At 27.1% G+C, this 18699-nt stretch overlaps 1 protein-coding gene across 2 annotated transcripts; it reads left to right on the forward strand.

The window, feature by feature from the left end:
- Window positions 1-260: 260 nt before the first annotated feature.
- LOC132928694 (calmodulin-lysine N-methyltransferase-like) lies at window positions 261-18033 on the forward strand. Of its 2 annotated transcripts, XM_060993539.1 has the most exons (6): window positions 274-442; window positions 11196-11268; window positions 11612-11746; window positions 12615-12885; window positions 13407-13713; window positions 17694-18033. In XM_060993539.1, coding segments are annotated over exons 1-6 (996 nt in total). In that variant the 5' UTR covers window positions 274-440; the 3' UTR covers window positions 17902-18033. The 2 variants fall into 2 exon arrangements, with proteins under 2 accessions (XP_060849524.1, XP_060849522.1); XM_060993541.1 differs by lacking the exons at window positions 11196-11268; window positions 11612-11746; window positions 12615-12885; window positions 13407-13713; window positions 17694-18033 and adding exons at window positions 1053-1608; window positions 2051-6638 and having other exon boundaries at window positions 261-442.
- Window positions 18034-18699: the final 666 nt, after the last annotated feature.

Consider the following 18699-nt stretch of genomic DNA (forward strand, 5'->3'; position numbering starts at 1 on the left):
TTTTATCAAGATGGGTTGGTATCAATCTGCTTTGGATTTTTATATTTTTTTGACGAAATGAGATTTTCAAAAAATTGAGAAACTGATATGGTATTTGAAAAGCATATTATATATATTAATATTTTCTGTAAAAAATCCTCATGCTCATATCAATAAAATATTAAAAACTTTTTATTTTTATTTTGAGTAGGATTTGAACTTAAATCATAATCATAAGTTGGCTATTCTGGCAAGGATATCAATATTACTCTGCCCCTCCTAATTCTAAATTTTCAAGTAACTATAGCAGTGATTATTTTAACTTTGGTGTTTTAAGTTTTTTTGAACGTTTGTTTTAAAACGTTCTTTCTTGTGTAGTGTAATATTGAATTAATTATGTAAAGTATCATACACTGTTTTCTTTACTGTAAATTGTTACACAGACATATTATACACCAAAAATGTAAGTACCACCTTCTGTTACTATTATTAATAACTATTAATTAATAATAATATTATGAAAATTATAAAATTTACACCATCAACAATACAAATATAAAATATATAGCGTATTATTAAGATTTTTTTAGTTCATTAATTTTTTTTTAGTAAAATAATTAAAAAAATTAAATAACAGATAACTGTTAAAAGGTATTTGTGTTTCAGCGACTTTGAAAAATAATAATGATATTTAAGAAGTTATACAAGGTTAATATACACGTAAATCAATTAGGGTTTATGGTATTATTACACAATATACTTAAATGTAGGTTGATTAGATTTTTATTAAAATTCTGTATTCAGCCATTTATATTATTTGATTTACACTATGATTCTTGTAATTGTAAAATACGATAGGTTAGGTGGGTACTTAGGTACTTTTAATTTTAATGAACACATTTGTTATTATTTAACACTAATTTTGTATTTTTATAGTTTTATATGTATTTAAAAATATAGTTGGTACCTGCTACTTACTGTTAAATATTTAATCCCATCTTACAGGATAATAATTAGATTAAAAGTACCAAGTACTACCTATAAATATTATTTTATTTTCCTGTTTCTTGCAGGACAATTTCTGTGATATCTAATCAAAAAAAAAAAATCCATTAATTTAAGTCAAAAATTATAATAATATGTTGAATAATGAATGCTAAAGAACGTGCACGTAATAGATGGAAATTATTGGCAAATACAGTCAGTAAAAAATGTCAAGACCAGATATGTGCAACAAAAATAAGCTATGATCTCTTTAATATCGAATGCATCAATACCGAATGGTCTAAATATTCTTCATGTGTTCAAAACAATAATTTCTCAGCAATTGTATGTCGGTCTCCTATAATTGTTACGCCTGAGGAACTTATGGGCTTTAACAATACTGGAAATGTTCGTATATGGCCATCTGAAGAAGTATTAGCTTACTATGTACTATCAAATCTGGATTCATTCAGAGATAAGACTGTACTCGAGCTGGGCGGTGGTATGAGCTGTTTGGCAGGTATAATGGCTGCTTTATATGGTTTTTGTAGTGATGTTCATTTGACTGATGGAAATCCGAATTCTGTATACAATGTTGAGCGTATACTTGAGAAAAATGTGTTCACAACCAAAGTTACTTGTTCGGTTAGTTATAATGAACATTGCATATTGTTATTAAAGTTATGACACCAATACATGTAGACTCGTTTGTTGTTCTTTAATATCTACATGTATTAATCTTATCTTTTTTCTATTATTATTATTATTATTATTATTTCAATTTTTTGTTATTAACCTGGTATATTTATACATTGTTTGTAATTATTAGAACCTATTTTAATTGAATGATATTGGATTTAGATAAAAAAAAAAATCTAATCTTTCATATGTTTTTCTCCATTTTTTTTTATTTAATTTTATTCTCACTGTTTGTTTGTGTTAATCAAATACCTAGTTGTAGTGGAACAATCTGAACTCTTTCTCGTTTATAAGCATGCTTTTGAAGAAGTTTAGTAGCCTGAAATGAACAAGTCAATAATTGAATTTTCAATTTATTCTGGAACTAATGGTAACATTCGCTGATTAGGTGTTGAAATGGGACCAAAGACCTGCAAACATTTGTCATTACGATGTGGTACTAGCCGCTGATTGCCTGTTTTTTGATGAAGCTCGTGACGATTTGGTGCATACTATTGCTGCATCATTATCATTTGATGGAGTTGCATTGGTTGCAGCGCCAAAACGAGGGACTACTTTGTACGAGTTCATAAACATGGCACAGCAAGAGGGTTTGATATGCACCATACAGCAAAACTACAACAGTCTGGTATGGGAACGTCACTCTAAACAGGTTCTCTACAATCCATCATATGATGCTGATTCACATTATCCATTGTTGATAAGTATTACCAAAGCGACCAAAATTATCGATTGCCAATTTCAATAAAATATTTAAGAAACAATTATATACATCAGTTAAAATTAAAAAATTGGATCTGAAATCCAAAAATGTCAGTAACTTGACTTTTCAATATTAAAAAAATCAAAATAATAATCAACTTCTGAGAATAAATATATTTTAATTGATTTCTACAATGGTGAATCCATAGGAAGGCACAATTTATTAGATCAATCATCTCCCTATTATTTTTGAGTTTAATTTCTTCTTATTGTAAAACAATTGTTACAAAGCTTACATTTAGAAATGTGTTTTAAAAAATTCTAACACAAAATATAATAATTTATAGTAATTTTTCTCTCATCATCAATATCCCTCTACTCTAAACGGTATTATAATAGTTTATAATTAGTATAGTTTCCTAATTTTTGTTTGTTAAATAACTATAAAGTTTCCTCTCCCATTTTCTGGAGTTGAACACATCCATGGATTCTTTTATTTATAATCCAATAGTTACATTTCAGTATTTATTTATTTATAGATTTTATTGTTATTATTTCTTAATATTATTCCTTAAAACTACTACCTACCTGTCTATGTATATATATAATGCATTATACTTTTTATTATATATTGATACCTAATTTCCAAAACAAAAAAAAACAGTTGTAGGTATGTTATGAGTTGATTGTGGATCAAACTGAGCTTGAAGTTAATTTTATATATAATATTGTAGACATATGAAAATTGTATTATTTCTTATTATGTAGTTCCATTACTTTAATTAAATTTAATAGGTTCTTGTCCTAGACAAGAATGTTTAATATCAAATAGAGTTCCTAGAGCTTACTGACAAAATTTTTTAAACAGGGTGTTGGTTTATTCGAATTTTCTATTAAAATAAATAAATTATATTTAAAATACTCATTGTTCTGAAAGTTGCCAATAATTTAAATTTAATTTAATACCTTGTTATAAATTGTTTTTAAATTTTTTATCTCCATTGTTCCTCAACTATAGTTTCTTGATTATTTTTACTACCTATTATATCTATTTCATTATAGTATTTATTTTAAATATTATATTGTTTTAGATGTTTTAGTTTTATTTGCATGTAATAAATAATTACAACCACAATTAAAATTATTTATAATTGATAAATAACAATATAAGTAATTTACTTTTACACACATTTCTCATACATTTATTATTGTCTGTTTATTTGTTAATACTTAATTGCAATTTAAATAATATTTTGAGATACCAATTATATAATTAAAGCAAGGAAAATAATTTGGCGTGACTATTTTTGTTACAAATACATTCTAGTTTATTAGTTTTTGATCATTTATTACTGAAAGGTAGATATTATCTAGTTTATTGTATTGGTACTTTTATTGTATGCTATCCTCTACAAATCATTAATACTGAAACCAAATATAGCCGTACTGTCCGTACTCCATGTTAGTTTTTAATTTGATAAATATTTCAAAATTAATTTTGTTTGTAAAGTAAGGGATACGAATGATAAGTAAATTAATCCAATAGGAGAACATGCTTAAAATTTTTAATTTTTATGGAGATACATTAAATTGAGTATGTAATAAAAATACTTGGATCAACATATGTATTAGATCACCCGACTTCAAGATGAATAGTTGCAGTCAGTATTAACTCATCCAAATAAAATATGTTAGAAGCTTTCTAATACAACATAAAAATAATATATACTTAAGAAAATAAAGTTTTTAATAACATTTGATGTATAACAATGTTGATCAATATCTTATCACTTATCAGCTATAAAAAATTAAGTTATAATTAAATTATACAGGTTATAAAATAACCTTTCAATTAATTAGTTTATATCATGCAATTAGTAGTAGCATACAAAACTAGTACCATAGTATTAAAAAAAATATTTATAAATTTATTGCATACCTTTCACTATTAATTATATTTAAATTTATGTTCCTATCTGTAATGTTTTTTTTTCCTGCTTTATAACTATAGATTGTGTGTTCTAAATATTGTAAACAACTTTTAAATCTCTTAAAGTCTTAACATAGGTAAAAATCCTATGAATTTAACTTTATTACTATAGTAATTATAAACACCAAAACATTAAACATATTGAATTTAATCATAATACAATACTATAATATGGGTATATTATATATTTATAAAATTATATATTAATATAATGCTAGCGCTATTATAAAACCTAGGGTCCAATCTAGAAATAATTATAACTTGACATACGTTTTAATATATTAATATTGTATTCATTAGCTTTATATAATAATATATAAAATATGTAATAGGTAGGTATTTAATATTATATATTTATTTATATTATTGTTGTAGATAATTTTAAAAGACAATTATTTTTTACACTGTTACCGTTTGATAAGTTTATTCAACATTTCTAGTCTTGTTTAGTCATTATTCATATCGATTAAGTATTACTTTTCAAAATAGAAGTGATTTATTTATTAGGTATATTATTAGTGATGTGTTCTATAGCTTAGTTAACAAATAATGTGATAATTAAAAAACAAAAAAATCTCTTGCCTAATTGGTAAATTTGTTCAATAATACCTATATTCAATAAATATCATGAATATGTATTGTGTGTATTATTAAACTTATGTTTTGCATAATTTATAATTTTAATACAATTGTATGGATAATGGATACTCATTCCAATTACTTTTCCGTGTTATTCAATATTATCTTAAATCATGTAATTTTGTTACTATATTATATTATATTAATAATTGGATACCTATATAAAATGTAATTGTTTTAGGTTTAGAATTTAAAAAATAGACAATATTATAGTTTTTGGTATTATTAACGATTATTTTTAATGTTTATATAACACAAGTAGTAATGAGAAAATCATGGTTGCCATTTTATTTAAAATAAATAGTAGTAATAAAAAAAAAAAACTGCGTTAGTAATCTGCCAATTTACGTCGATCTCTCCTCTCAATGATTGACAACAACAAACCGTGGGTGTACTATATGCAGCGTGAATTTCAATATATGAGTTATATTCGTTTACTGTTTTGACATGAGTGTAAAATTAATCAAAGGAAGAACATCTCGAAGTGGTGGTTCGTTGCCATGCATTTGTGTTTAAATACCCATTGCCAAAGACTACGGTTTAGATACTGTATAAACTACAAATTATATATTTCTAGGTACCTATATATAATACACTGTGTCTCCTGTGTACCTTATGTCAGACTATAATTTACTTAACACATTGATAAAAGACAAGTCCCATTGTGGTTTATTGTAGTCCATTAAAATCTTCATACCACCCACTTGTGTAAATGTTATCACTCATGTATATTTTGTTTTTAATTCGAAGTCGCTAAAACAGTTAATACATTTTAACGTGGGTTAAAATCTCACAAATGATAATATTAAATTTTTCTACTTACTAGTTAATTTAGTATTTAAGAGCAAGTATACAATTTTCTTTCTAAGATAAATAAAATAAACTTCTGTAGACGTTAATGCGTTAAGTGTATATTAATAATTTATAATAATTATAAACATACCAGTCGCGCAACCAAGAATGTTTAGTGTGCTAAGAGAGGAATTCAATGTATTACCATAATATTTTATTATTATTATTATAAACGTATTTATAATACAAATTATGGTGAAAAATTATTAATAATTATACGTATTAATATATATTAATTATTATGTATTTCCATTGATTAAAAATACAATAGACATATAAGTATATTTAATCAATGACTGTACTTCTTCCGTGTGCTGTAACTTTGTACATACTACATTTGAGAAGAAGCAAAGTGAAACTATGGTTAATATTCTGGAAGGGGAGGACTAGATATAGTTTCAAAAAAAAAAAATAATTAATTATAAGTTACATAGTTTATTTAGTTTATACAAATAATTTTCCAGCAGGCTTTTAAAACTTTTTAGAAATCGTATATGTTAATGAACGAAGGTGCCTTTATAAATTCAAATGTCCCTAGGTACTTAATTTCTATATTATATTATACTTAAATCTGTAAATTCAACAAGCCTCTATTTATTTTAAATCTAAATGGCTTACATAATCGTCAATTATTATTTAACAAAGAGTATGTGATTTCAGGTTTGTGTTATAGACTGTAATTGACTAGTTTGTCTTATTGACAATAAATATACAATAATTTATTGAGTATTTATTATAATTTATATATATATTTTCTTTTATTGTAATAAACAATAAAAAACATTAAAATTTACTCGATTTTTATAATTTATTATTTTAAATTTCTGAAACATACATAGCCAGATATAAATATAAATATATATAATATATACATCCATTTAGTAATTTTTCCATGGTATATTCTTATAGAAAAAAAAACAATTTTGAAAACTGAATGATAAACGAAATCTCAATTTACAAAATCCTTATTATTCAAATTTCTTAAATCCAGATTTTCGAAATAAATTCGAATACTTCCATATTCCCATCCTTAATAAGTTTATCATATACATAGTAAGATTGTTTGCTGTGTAGTGTATAAATTGTATAGTATATATAATATTATTGTAATATTTTACGTAAATTCGTATACTTCCATGTTTCCATTCCATCCCTAATAAGTTTATCATATAGGTACATAGTAGGATTGTACACTGTATAAATTGTATGGTATATAATATTATTGTAATATTTTACGTCATCATCGTGCGTGTTGGCATTGCATCGCCAGCTATAGGACGATGCCGAAGTATATGCGATGCTGGCTATAAATTATTAATGGCTATAATAAATATTGTAATTAAAAAGGTCGTACGACCGTGGTCGGTGGTCAGAGATCTGAAGATATTTATTTTTATTTATTTTTATGTTTTTTATGTTTTTGGCAACGTTGAGAGAAATAAAAACCATTTCGGACATCCGTTTTGCCGGATATACTTTATTTAAAGTTTAATATTTTACGTTTAGTATAATTCACCTACTCAAATGTTGATGCATAAACGTACTGTTCACCGTACAACTATTTCAATAATAATTACGTGTACCATTATGATATTGATATTGCAGCATATTATATATCATATTGCATAAAAAAGATTTATTCATTTTTTTTTCTTTTGTTTATGTTTATTTTTTTTAAATTGTATATAGTCTGGACGTGTGTTTAACGTTCTATTAATATTATGCTCCTAAACGGCTTTTCTTGTTTTCTTTTTGGAACGATCACAAAATGGTTAGTCTCGGAGATTGCCAATCGCCGCGTATTAGACTAGATTCCTGATTTAGATCATCCGTGGTGCCCCCCATAGGCTAAATGCCCTCTATTAGCAACGACGTTGGCCAAATCGTATGTAGGATACGTATCGATTGCTCGACGGCTGCCGGATCGTTAATTTTAGTCGAACGCCTATCCCTTCTTTCCCGCCACCCGGCAGTATAATATTATTCTCTTCGATATTTTAATATTATATAAGTACACTAATAAGTAATAGGTTCATCTACATGTCATTTTTGTATATTTTTTATACAACACATACACGTGTATACACATTCAACCACTCCTCTCTACAGGATAGGTTTTTTTATTAATTTTTTTTGTCCAAAACCTATGTCATTTTGAAAAGTTTATCGGCGGACAAAACTATTTTTTTATAATGTTATTTTTAACGTAACCATTTTAATATTTGTCGAGCACCAAAGTAAACATTCGTGTTTTGTGCAATAAAAGTTATTTATTATTTAGGTATATTATATTTTAAATTGTGTTTTAAAAAAAAAATATAACACACACACACACACATTTATATATATACACACGTGTGTTGGGAGGAGGAGGCCAACGAAGATTCACTATTGTCAAGTTGTTAAAACAATGGTCATTACACCGGAACCACACGCAGCTTTAAATTTGATTAAAAATCCGCATGTGTCACGTTATTTATGTATGATATATATGTGTCATAAATATGTTATATACACATATGATGTATAATATATCATATTATAGGTAGGTACCCACTATAAACGCATATTATTAAAGTATGAGACATAATTTCAGTACATGATCAAGTACCTACCTATATGATCTTAGTATATTGATCAACAAGCAAATACAATTTGTCAATCTCGCAGCATTATTATCACTACTCTATTATATTTATAAATGTTAACGACGTTATCGTGTTCGCAAGTCGCGACGTAAATCATATCACGTACTTGCAGTGCATCGTGTAAAATGTAAGTGGGTGTACGACGCGTAATTGGATACAGCGATTTTCCTACAACCGCTCGGGGCTGCACAAACTTCAACAACTTTAGTCGTATGAGATCGTGCCTCGAGTTTTGCCGATTTCTCGGTTGTGATACACACACACACACACACACACACATAGGTATTTGTGTATAATATATACATTTAAACATGCGATTAAAGTCGTTATAATTATATATTTTCACAGCCGTATATATAGGTGTATATAATATACCTATCCAATATAATTTGTACGGATTTTTTTTTTTGTCGAAACGCACGCTATTGGACTACCACCGTCGACTGTTCCTACGAGGCAGTATAAAATATGTATGCATTATAGTCATACTAGGTTATAGGTACGTTTCTTGTACGCGATATATTTTATTGTATAAAATACGATATACACAATGAATAGCCTGCAGTGTGCGTGCCCCGTTGGCATAATAACCGGGAATCGGGATATAAATGTGATCGTTGCGAATCACGACAACAAATCATTTAGTTCGTTACTGAACATAATACGCTTATTTTTATCGTCTCATTCATATATATACATACATATATATATATATATATATATATATATATTTAGCAGTTTACAAACAATACACATAATATATGATTTATTTTTTGCGATCGTGAAACCTATAATCTATATGTACATCATATTATTATATATACATTGTATACAATAAGCCAGTGTATTATTACAATACTGCAATACTGATGAAAACAATGCTTACGCTGTACCTATATACACATTATGTGTATAAAGAACGAAAGCTTCTGGCCCTTTGTATATATTATTATATATATATATATACGCGGTAGGTAGGTATACGCGAAGGGTATAATGCACGCAGGTATATACCTCTACGCATCTCGTATAATAATCTCCTCGCGAGCTTAACACCCGTTTGGAATATTGACGCAATTACCATATTGTACACCTATTATTTTATTATATATATATATATATATACCTATACCCGTACCTTTCTTAATGCAATTTTACTTTAATACCTACTGTAATATATACTGGAATAGGGTACATTATATATTATATTATTATACTTAGTCTTAATAATAAATGGCCATTATAATTTATAATTTTATATAAAATGTTGTGCAGTCGGCACGTGAACAATTCGGCTTATTTTAGTTTACGACTATTGACGATAATTAATAATTATTTTATGCGACTTAAACATGTAACGACAGCTGAGTTTTCGACAAATTATTCTTGATTTTGAAATAATTGAATTACGTAACGTAAAATAAAATAATGAAACGTATGAATAATAGTTCGATAATAGGTACCGATAATAGTATATTATAGTAACTATTGCAAGTAAGTACTTATTTATATGTTTGTGTATACAATATTTGCGTAATATATTATTCTACTCTTTAATTATTGGCAACACAATTAATTTTATAAATAATTATCAAAGCCGAGAACGTGTATATAATAAATAAAGATGGATAAATTGCGTGTTTTATGTAGGTACCGTTCAATACAAATGATGATAGAATGTGTTTTCAGAGAGAAAATGACATATACCTACTAACAGATTATATATGATTTGATACTCAAAGTAGGTGTTTGTTTTGTTTACGTCAGCGTAAACAAAATTTTGGATGCTTAAGGAGATTTGTAAAGGCGGTTTGATTAGAGGAATGGTATATGCGACCAGTTAGGAATAAATTTGGCTCTAATACATTATGGTTACATCAACTTCTACTCTTCGAATTAGTTTATCCTGTCTTCATCATTGAGTTTTAGCTTTAAATGGATATTTTTTTATTATTTAAATGTTCTTAGACTAACCTAACTTATCGTACATATATAATAATATTCATTACTTGGCTTTAAGTAACTGTAACATTGGCTGTATATGTTACTTTATTAATATTACATAATATATAACTTTATTTGGACATATCTATAAGAGTTTATAATTATAATATCATATTATTATATCATAATATGAGTTATAAAGAATTCGTTACGATAAGTCTAAGATTATTTTATTTTATTTTAAATGTGGTGCGTATGGTTTGAACACTGGATGAATTCTCTCGTCGTGTGTTTTTTTTTTTTATGTACTTATATTGATTATTGTATTACAATCACATTTATGTATTGCGTTAACGAAATACAGATTGTAAATTTTTCTGCAAATAAAAAAAATATGGTTTCTAAGAAAATGTTATTCACAATATAAGATGTCAACTATAAGTCATTAAAATATAAAAAGAAGAATAGATACAAAATTATGATGTTAAGTAGTAAACTAATTTAAATATTAAAAAACAGAACTATTTCTCCGTATGTTAATTATACCTCGTTAAGTCTTAAAATATTAACGATTTTTTTTTTATTTTCTTAAATTTGAAAAAACAACTAATTGCAGTATTTTAACTATTCTAATTTGAAAATAGTATCTGAACTATAGTTATGTATTTATGTGTAATAAAATGTGATGTGTTAAAAATAAGTCATAAAATATATCAAATTTTACGACGTGTTATTGATGAAAACATTTTTTTCTGCAGGACAGAGTATTGGAAATCTACTGGCAAAAAATTTTGCGACTTTTGCAAATGTTGGATTGCAGATAATAAACCCGTGAGTACATATATTATTATTCCATTCGCAATCATAATGTGATGCATTATTATTTAATATGCTTTATTTATATCGATGTGAATTTTCAATGGCGGCCACAAAACATTATTTTGATATGTTATAACTTTATAAGCTCCCAGCATAAAGTTGTTTACAAATTTAATTTTAAAATAATATTATATCGATATATTAAACATGTTTGACCTGTGAAATATTCATGAGGGTATTAACACTCACTAGCATTACCTTGTATTTGCCACTGTGCCCACTGGGAATCGTATATTATTATAATATCATATGTCTATGATCTATGCATTATTGTAAATCTTTTTTGGCTTGACAGAGTATTCAATTTCATGAAAATGGTAAACGGCACCAAAGCAGCGTGGCCAAACGGTTGGTGGACATTAAAAAAAATAGTGCCATCGAACGGAAAGAAGAACAAAAATTGGAAATGGACATGAAACGGATGGAACAGGTATTTATTATTGTTTAATTATCGATTAACCTATACTACAACCCTTATTATAATTGACATTGAATATATTATGTACATTATATACATTACATATACAGGGTGTCCCAAAAAGAACGGGGTTTTTTTTAAATCAGTTGCCATTTTTTGTTTTCATGCTTACAACATTGTTTTCATCAATTTTTAATCTACTATATCATTTCGGTTTGTTGTTGAGTAATCAGTTTTTGTTAAGTGTTACCGTGGACCGATTTTCAATTGAAACACGTGTGTCGGTTGTTAAGACCTTTTACCAATCAAACGAAATTGGTGTGAGAATGTACGATGACTCTTCGTATCTTACTCGAACGGAATGTTATAATCTCAATATGTTATCGATTCGTCAGCTAATATAAAATTCAAAAAAGACTGGTTCAACTGTTGGTCTCAAATCCCCGTTTAGGTTAAGGCGTCCTCGTGAAACTCACCAGAGAAAACTGAGAGGTAGTTATTATTAATTTTCTCGACCGCACTACGGTCTGTCAACAAGCTATAACAAGCTACAATCGAATGATATTAATTTTCATATGTAAACCAGATGTTATATCTAAACTGTACATATCCTTTTGGCTTGTATTTGTTTGATAAATAAATTGTTTTTAGCTAATTTAAAAAAAAGCGTTCATTTTGGGACACTGTATATATAATGAGTATTTTACTTGAGTATTATATCGAGTAATTAATATGACTATGACATGTATTATCCTTTATTAACGGGTTGTAATTATAGTATTGAAATAATTTCATAAATATAATATAAACAATGCGTCGTGATTGTTCAGCGTCTTTTAAATATTTTTTTTTTGCACCTAAAATTGTTTGACAAACGCAGAACGCAATGAAAGCATACTACAATGACATACAGAACAATCCTGATTATTCGTCACAAGTACTTATCAAAGAGAAAGGCTTATCTATACGTCCTACGCCTTACATAATGACTCAACAACCGGCAGGTCCACACGTAAACATCAGTTATTCAAAAAATAACATGCCCGTGTCCATCAAACCGGTGGAGCCGCCCAAACCCGAGTTCATCTGGCACCAGTCTAGGACGGAAGACGGTTCCGACCTGATGTACTACTGGAACACCGAGACCGGAGGTCAGTGCTACGAATTTGATATATACAAGATGTCTCACCACGTTTTTCTCTCAATATATCCTATAACCTGTAATGACCTATCACACTATAGTCAATATATACTCTTGCATGTACCTTCCTCAAAAGCCTTAATTTTAAAATTTAATAATACAATTATCAGAACTCCACTTGGTACGCCATGCGTTTAAAATATTCACATAAAGTTTCAGATTTTTACACAATAAATATGAAAACAAATATACTAATTTAAAATATTGTTTAAGTATCTAAACCAAAAATACTAGTCAGTAATATTATTATTCAAAAACCGTATTTCAAAAATATTTTTGACATCTTTTTATATAGACATAGGAAAGACATGGTGAGATACTACGCATAATACAAAATAATATAAATACGAAGTTTACTCAATTTATTTTTTACTTTAAATTATGTATTCCAATTCTAAATCATGTTGTGTATAATAGCCGAAAATGATTTAAGTTATTTATTTCTATATTGTGTCAACCTATGTGTTCTAGAGTCAGTTTGGGAACCACCGGCAGAGGGTTTCTTGAGCGTTGCCGAACAGGAAGCGGACGAAAGTGGCAAAGGAAAGGATAGCAAAGGCAAGGATAAAGCGGCGACCAAAAAGAAAGCGTCTGCTCCCGGATCGAAAGCCAAACGGAAAAAGACTACGGACAAGAAAGCCGGCGAAGACGTTGATGACGATGATGACGATGGTGACGAAGACGCTGCTGGAGAGCCTCAGCCTCCGGTGCGTGGTGAATTCGAACCGTTCATGGCGGAAACGACACGGATCGGATCTTGGAAAAGAGTGGAAAATATGTAAGTCTAGAAAAAACTGTAATTCGTTTTGTTAGAATTGTTATGTATTTTTTGTTTTACAAGATACAATTTATACGTGATTTGATTATATATTATGTATATTTGGGTAAGGTCGAATTACATTTATTTTAGTCAAACTGCACTTAGATAAAAAGCAGGTAATGGTCGAACTATACTCGGAGTCGAAAAAGGTATCTAAACAAAAATATCATAAATTTGAAGAAGTTAAACGTTAAGATAACATTAATTTCCCTTCCCGCTTACAGGCTTAGACTAACTGTAATTTTTCTCAATGACGTGGTTAAAAATGATTTATATATATATATAGAAATACATACTTATATGCTTATTTATATATGCTTCAAATGTGACTATATTTTTTAAAGCGTTTTATATATTTGTCAATTATTTTTTTGTAGTAATTATTATAAATTATAACAAACTGCAACTTGATAATTAATTTTTGAGCATATACCTAAATTTATATATTTTTCAATTTCGTTTATTTTTTGTCTGGCACCGTGCTATTGAAGGTCTTGTGTCAATATTTTGCATTAAAATATAAATATCTATTTGTAATTGGGTTAAAACAACAATAAATACAAATATATTTGGATAATAGTGTCATTTAGAGATTTTTATAAAATCGATTAATTTTTTCGATATTCATGATAATATTTATGTTTTTGTATTTGATTTTATTATAAACTGTATTAATTTGATAGGAACGTTGTTAATTTCTTTTTTTTAAATTGTTGGTGGTATATAATTAGTTTGATCAACTACTTTTTTCTTTGGTGAATTCAAACTAATTTTTTGAAGTAAATTAAGTGGTAAGTATGTATAACTCGCATCGAAAAATTATTGGCATTATTTAAATGGTATTTACGAACCAATAAAATGCTGTTTAACACACTGTAACGTTTGTAGACAAGATTTGTAACACTTTTAACGTTTATAAATTTATTTTTCAAATACCTTTGTTGAACCCTTTTTTTGTATAAGTGCAGTTCCACCATTACCTTTTTTTTAAAGCCCAAGTGCTATTCGAACATTTATTTTAGGTAAAAAGTGCAATTCGATCTTTTATTACAGGTAAAAAGTGCAATTCGACCGTCCTAATAAATTATTATATTTAATCGAATTTGGAACGCGCCGTGCTACGGTCCATTTTTATCGATATAAATGTCATTGTTATTGTATATTTATAACAATATATACAATATATATATACATATATATATATATATATATTATATACACAATATAATATATAACCTTCACCAGTTATATATATACATACACAGATTAGCACGTACATAGCTTGGAAACAAAGCTATTTTTCATTGTTTGGGGTAAGCCATTTTGGCAGACAAAAAAACGCTATTCGTTTTGATCATTAAATATATATATATACAATTTACGTTCCAAATAATCGGCCAACAAAGTCCAACGACTAATGCGAAACATGCCCGCTAATGTGTCTTGAGCTTCATAATAAATGTTATTATTATAAGTTATAACATATATCATGCTTCGTACGATACATTTGCGTCATATTTTATTACATAATATATAGAACATATGTGTTTCCTGTATAGAATTTAAATCTCCAATCCTTGTATACTGCGAATATAGACCATTACAATTTATAAGTGATTTTTTTTTCAAATAAAAATAGGCATAATTTTATAGATAGGTTCGTTTTTATGAAAACGAACTATTAAAAAAGTATCTAAAATATATTTCTTAGAGATAAAACATTTAAATAATAATATATATATATAAATAAATATCTGTTTATTTTTTTTCGTATTTTTTAAATAGCACTTCAATAATAAGTCAAAACTTTGGTCTTCTGATTTCTTTAAAAGCAATATAACATTATCATAATTGTATTATACTGAATCACACCAAGTTAATGTTTCTATTTCTAAATAATTATTTGTTTATACTATTTATTTTTTATTTTTAAGTACTCGGATAACATGTAATTTTACAAACAATATAATATTTTATTTTATCCTTTTAGATTTTTAATTTTTTATGACCATCTATTTTTAAATTGTGTAAAGTGGGAAACATATTTCATAACATAGTATTGTATTTACTGCACTCATTTAAATTTAATAGAACTTAACATAAATTTAAAAAATATATTATTTCATACTGAACACAATAAATTAAAGTTGTATCGACAAGTTAAATATTTTGACTTTTAGTCGCGTTTTTATTTTAAAAAAAACAGGCTTCCAAGACCTAAACTATTTGATCATAAAAAAATAACTGTGTTATAGTTACAACTGTACTTTTGTACTAAAAATTGCAAATTTTTTTTTTTTTTACACTAACGATTATCAAGAAAATAAAAAAAACATTTAATTTTACACATATATTATATTTATTTAGGTATAATATAATGTAAGTATTATACTTACAGTCTTTAGCGCTTTATATTTATGGCCTTATGCAAGTACAAATATAAAGGTTCATTAACAGCAATATCAATTCGTACTGTACAGTAATTTTAGAGCTGTAAAAAAAAAAAATACAAATACATTAATCGCTCCGCTTAGAATCTTAAATTACTTATCGTCCTATATATATATATATATATATATAAAACAGCATCGATTCTAAAAACCGGATGTTTTTATTTTAATAGACTTGTTATTTTTAATATTAAACAAAAAAGTCTTTTATTAGGTATTCGCAACTATTATGCATGTACATATACGTTTATACGTATATATATATATATATATTATGCCATTAATAAAATTTATTTTTTTCGGGTCACTAAAATAACCCCTATAGTAAATTGTATTTTTACTTAAATTAAAAATAATTATTTTTTACGCCAGAGAAAGTACTTATTATTATTTTTTAATGTATACAAGTGAAAACCCATATCTTATTACGATTAATAAATTAATTTAGTTGATTCGGATTTATTTATTTAGCTTCTGAAAAATTAACTTAAATTTTCATCGAAAAATACTAATAGGTACATAGTAATAAAGTTTTGGTTGAATAAACATTAAACATTCAACACACAAATAATAATTATCATTTATCACCAAATATTCTGTGTGATGCACTTAAATAGAAAAAAATGCTATTATTATTTTTGGTTCATTGATTTTTAAAACAAAACGGCATATTTATATTTATTTTTCATGAAATAATATTAAAAGGCAAAAATTGAATAGTTATAGCAGATTTATAAATCTAGGGTCTATCAGATGGTTAATGTAATTTTTACAAAATGTATAGTTTTGAAAAAACGTATTTAAATAAATCGTAATATTTGTGATTTAAAATATAAAATGAATTATGTGATTTTGTATTTACATGTTGGTGAAATTCGTATTTCATATTAGTCTGGTTTACTCATAATAGTACAAAATTCCTTGGAAAACGTTAATCGGATTTATTAAACAATACGTTTTTATAATTCGTAATAATAACGTACTATTAAAATGTTTTTAATGACGACTAGTGACTACAATATTATAATATAAAAATATCTTACATTATTATATTGTATAACATATAAATTGTAGCACTATTATTATGGGTTTTAAAAATAATTATTATATTATTAATATGGCATTTCATATATGATTTCTACTTTAACATGCGAGTTTGTTTGTATTGATTTCGAAGTTTCTGAAGTTTCTCTGTTAAAATATATTTAAACTCTACCAAGTGGAGACTTCATTTAAACATTCATTTTTATGTGAATCAAATATTTTACTTTGTACTTCTCCGTGCAAATGAGTTTGTAAATAAAAATTAAATATTAATAATACTCGTTCCTCACAATAAGTGGTTTCACGGATTTATCGTGAAATATTACTTGTATTTAATTCAACTGCATTCTGTTTCCCCTTGAAATGTACTGTAAACTTTAATAAAACCATTATTCTTTTTTTATTAATATTTTATAATATTATTCTCGTATTAATTTTTTGCAGCCAACAGCCAGTCATCGATCTCCAGTTACCAGTACAGGAATTCGTGGCGATTAAGGTGCCGAGTGTTAAAGAAAAAGAACACACGTTCAAGGAAAAAATAGTTGGGAGTGTGAGTGCTTTGACGAAAAGAGAATCAACCGAATCGATTTCATTCAAGAAGTCCAAGTTTAAAAAATCGAATTGTAGAAAACGCTTGGACGACGACTGAAGGGTGCCTTATTGATTTCCATTATAAGACTTACCAAATCATCGTCAACGCCACCAAGTCCTCCGGCGTACATGCATTTATTATTTCCAATGTTAGTGTTTAAGAACAATAAATTTTTTTTTTATTTTATAATGTGCGTATTGTATTTTATAAACGTATCTTACGGGTCAGAGGCGTGAGAAGTTTCGAAACCGGATTACATTTAAGATAAGTGCGAGTGTTCTGTCCAATATTAAAGCTTCCCAATAAAGTATATTATAAAAACTATTTTTTTCGACGGTGTTGAACGAATGTCTGTAAACATTTGTTCTAGGTACCTAGATAATAAGTTTTTTAAACTTGTGATTTTTTCACTGAATTGTATGAGATTTCCCGAGATAATTCGACGTGTCTTCGTCAAACGTATGACAGTTCAAGTAACTTAATCACATATTATACATTAAACATATATTGTATTTATCGGTTTTGAGTTTTTCGGTCGTTCAGAAAAAAAAAAAAAATCCTATCCAATTGATTACTATACTTTCAACGGCGTAAGATGTAAAAATCACCGCACCGTAATCGCGTACTGCAACATTATGGTTTTTCAAATGCGTTCGTTTTGAAAAGTATACGCGACCGTTCGTTTCGAGTTTCGCGCTACGATCGTACACGTAATAATGTGGAAAATGACAATAACACTAATATTTATTATGATCGTCACGGCCCGGCTGACGCGTGTATTATGGGAAACACGTTCTGAGGGGTGCACGAGATTTTCGAGGCGGTTGCAGCGGCGGCGTACCTATACATATTATA

This window comes from Rhopalosiphum padi, chromosome 4, assembly GCF_020882245.1.
Source record: "Rhopalosiphum padi isolate XX-2018 chromosome 4, ASM2088224v1, whole genome shotgun sequence".
Classification (NCBI taxonomy): Eukaryota; Metazoa; Arthropoda; class Insecta; order Hemiptera; family Aphididae; genus Rhopalosiphum; species Rhopalosiphum padi.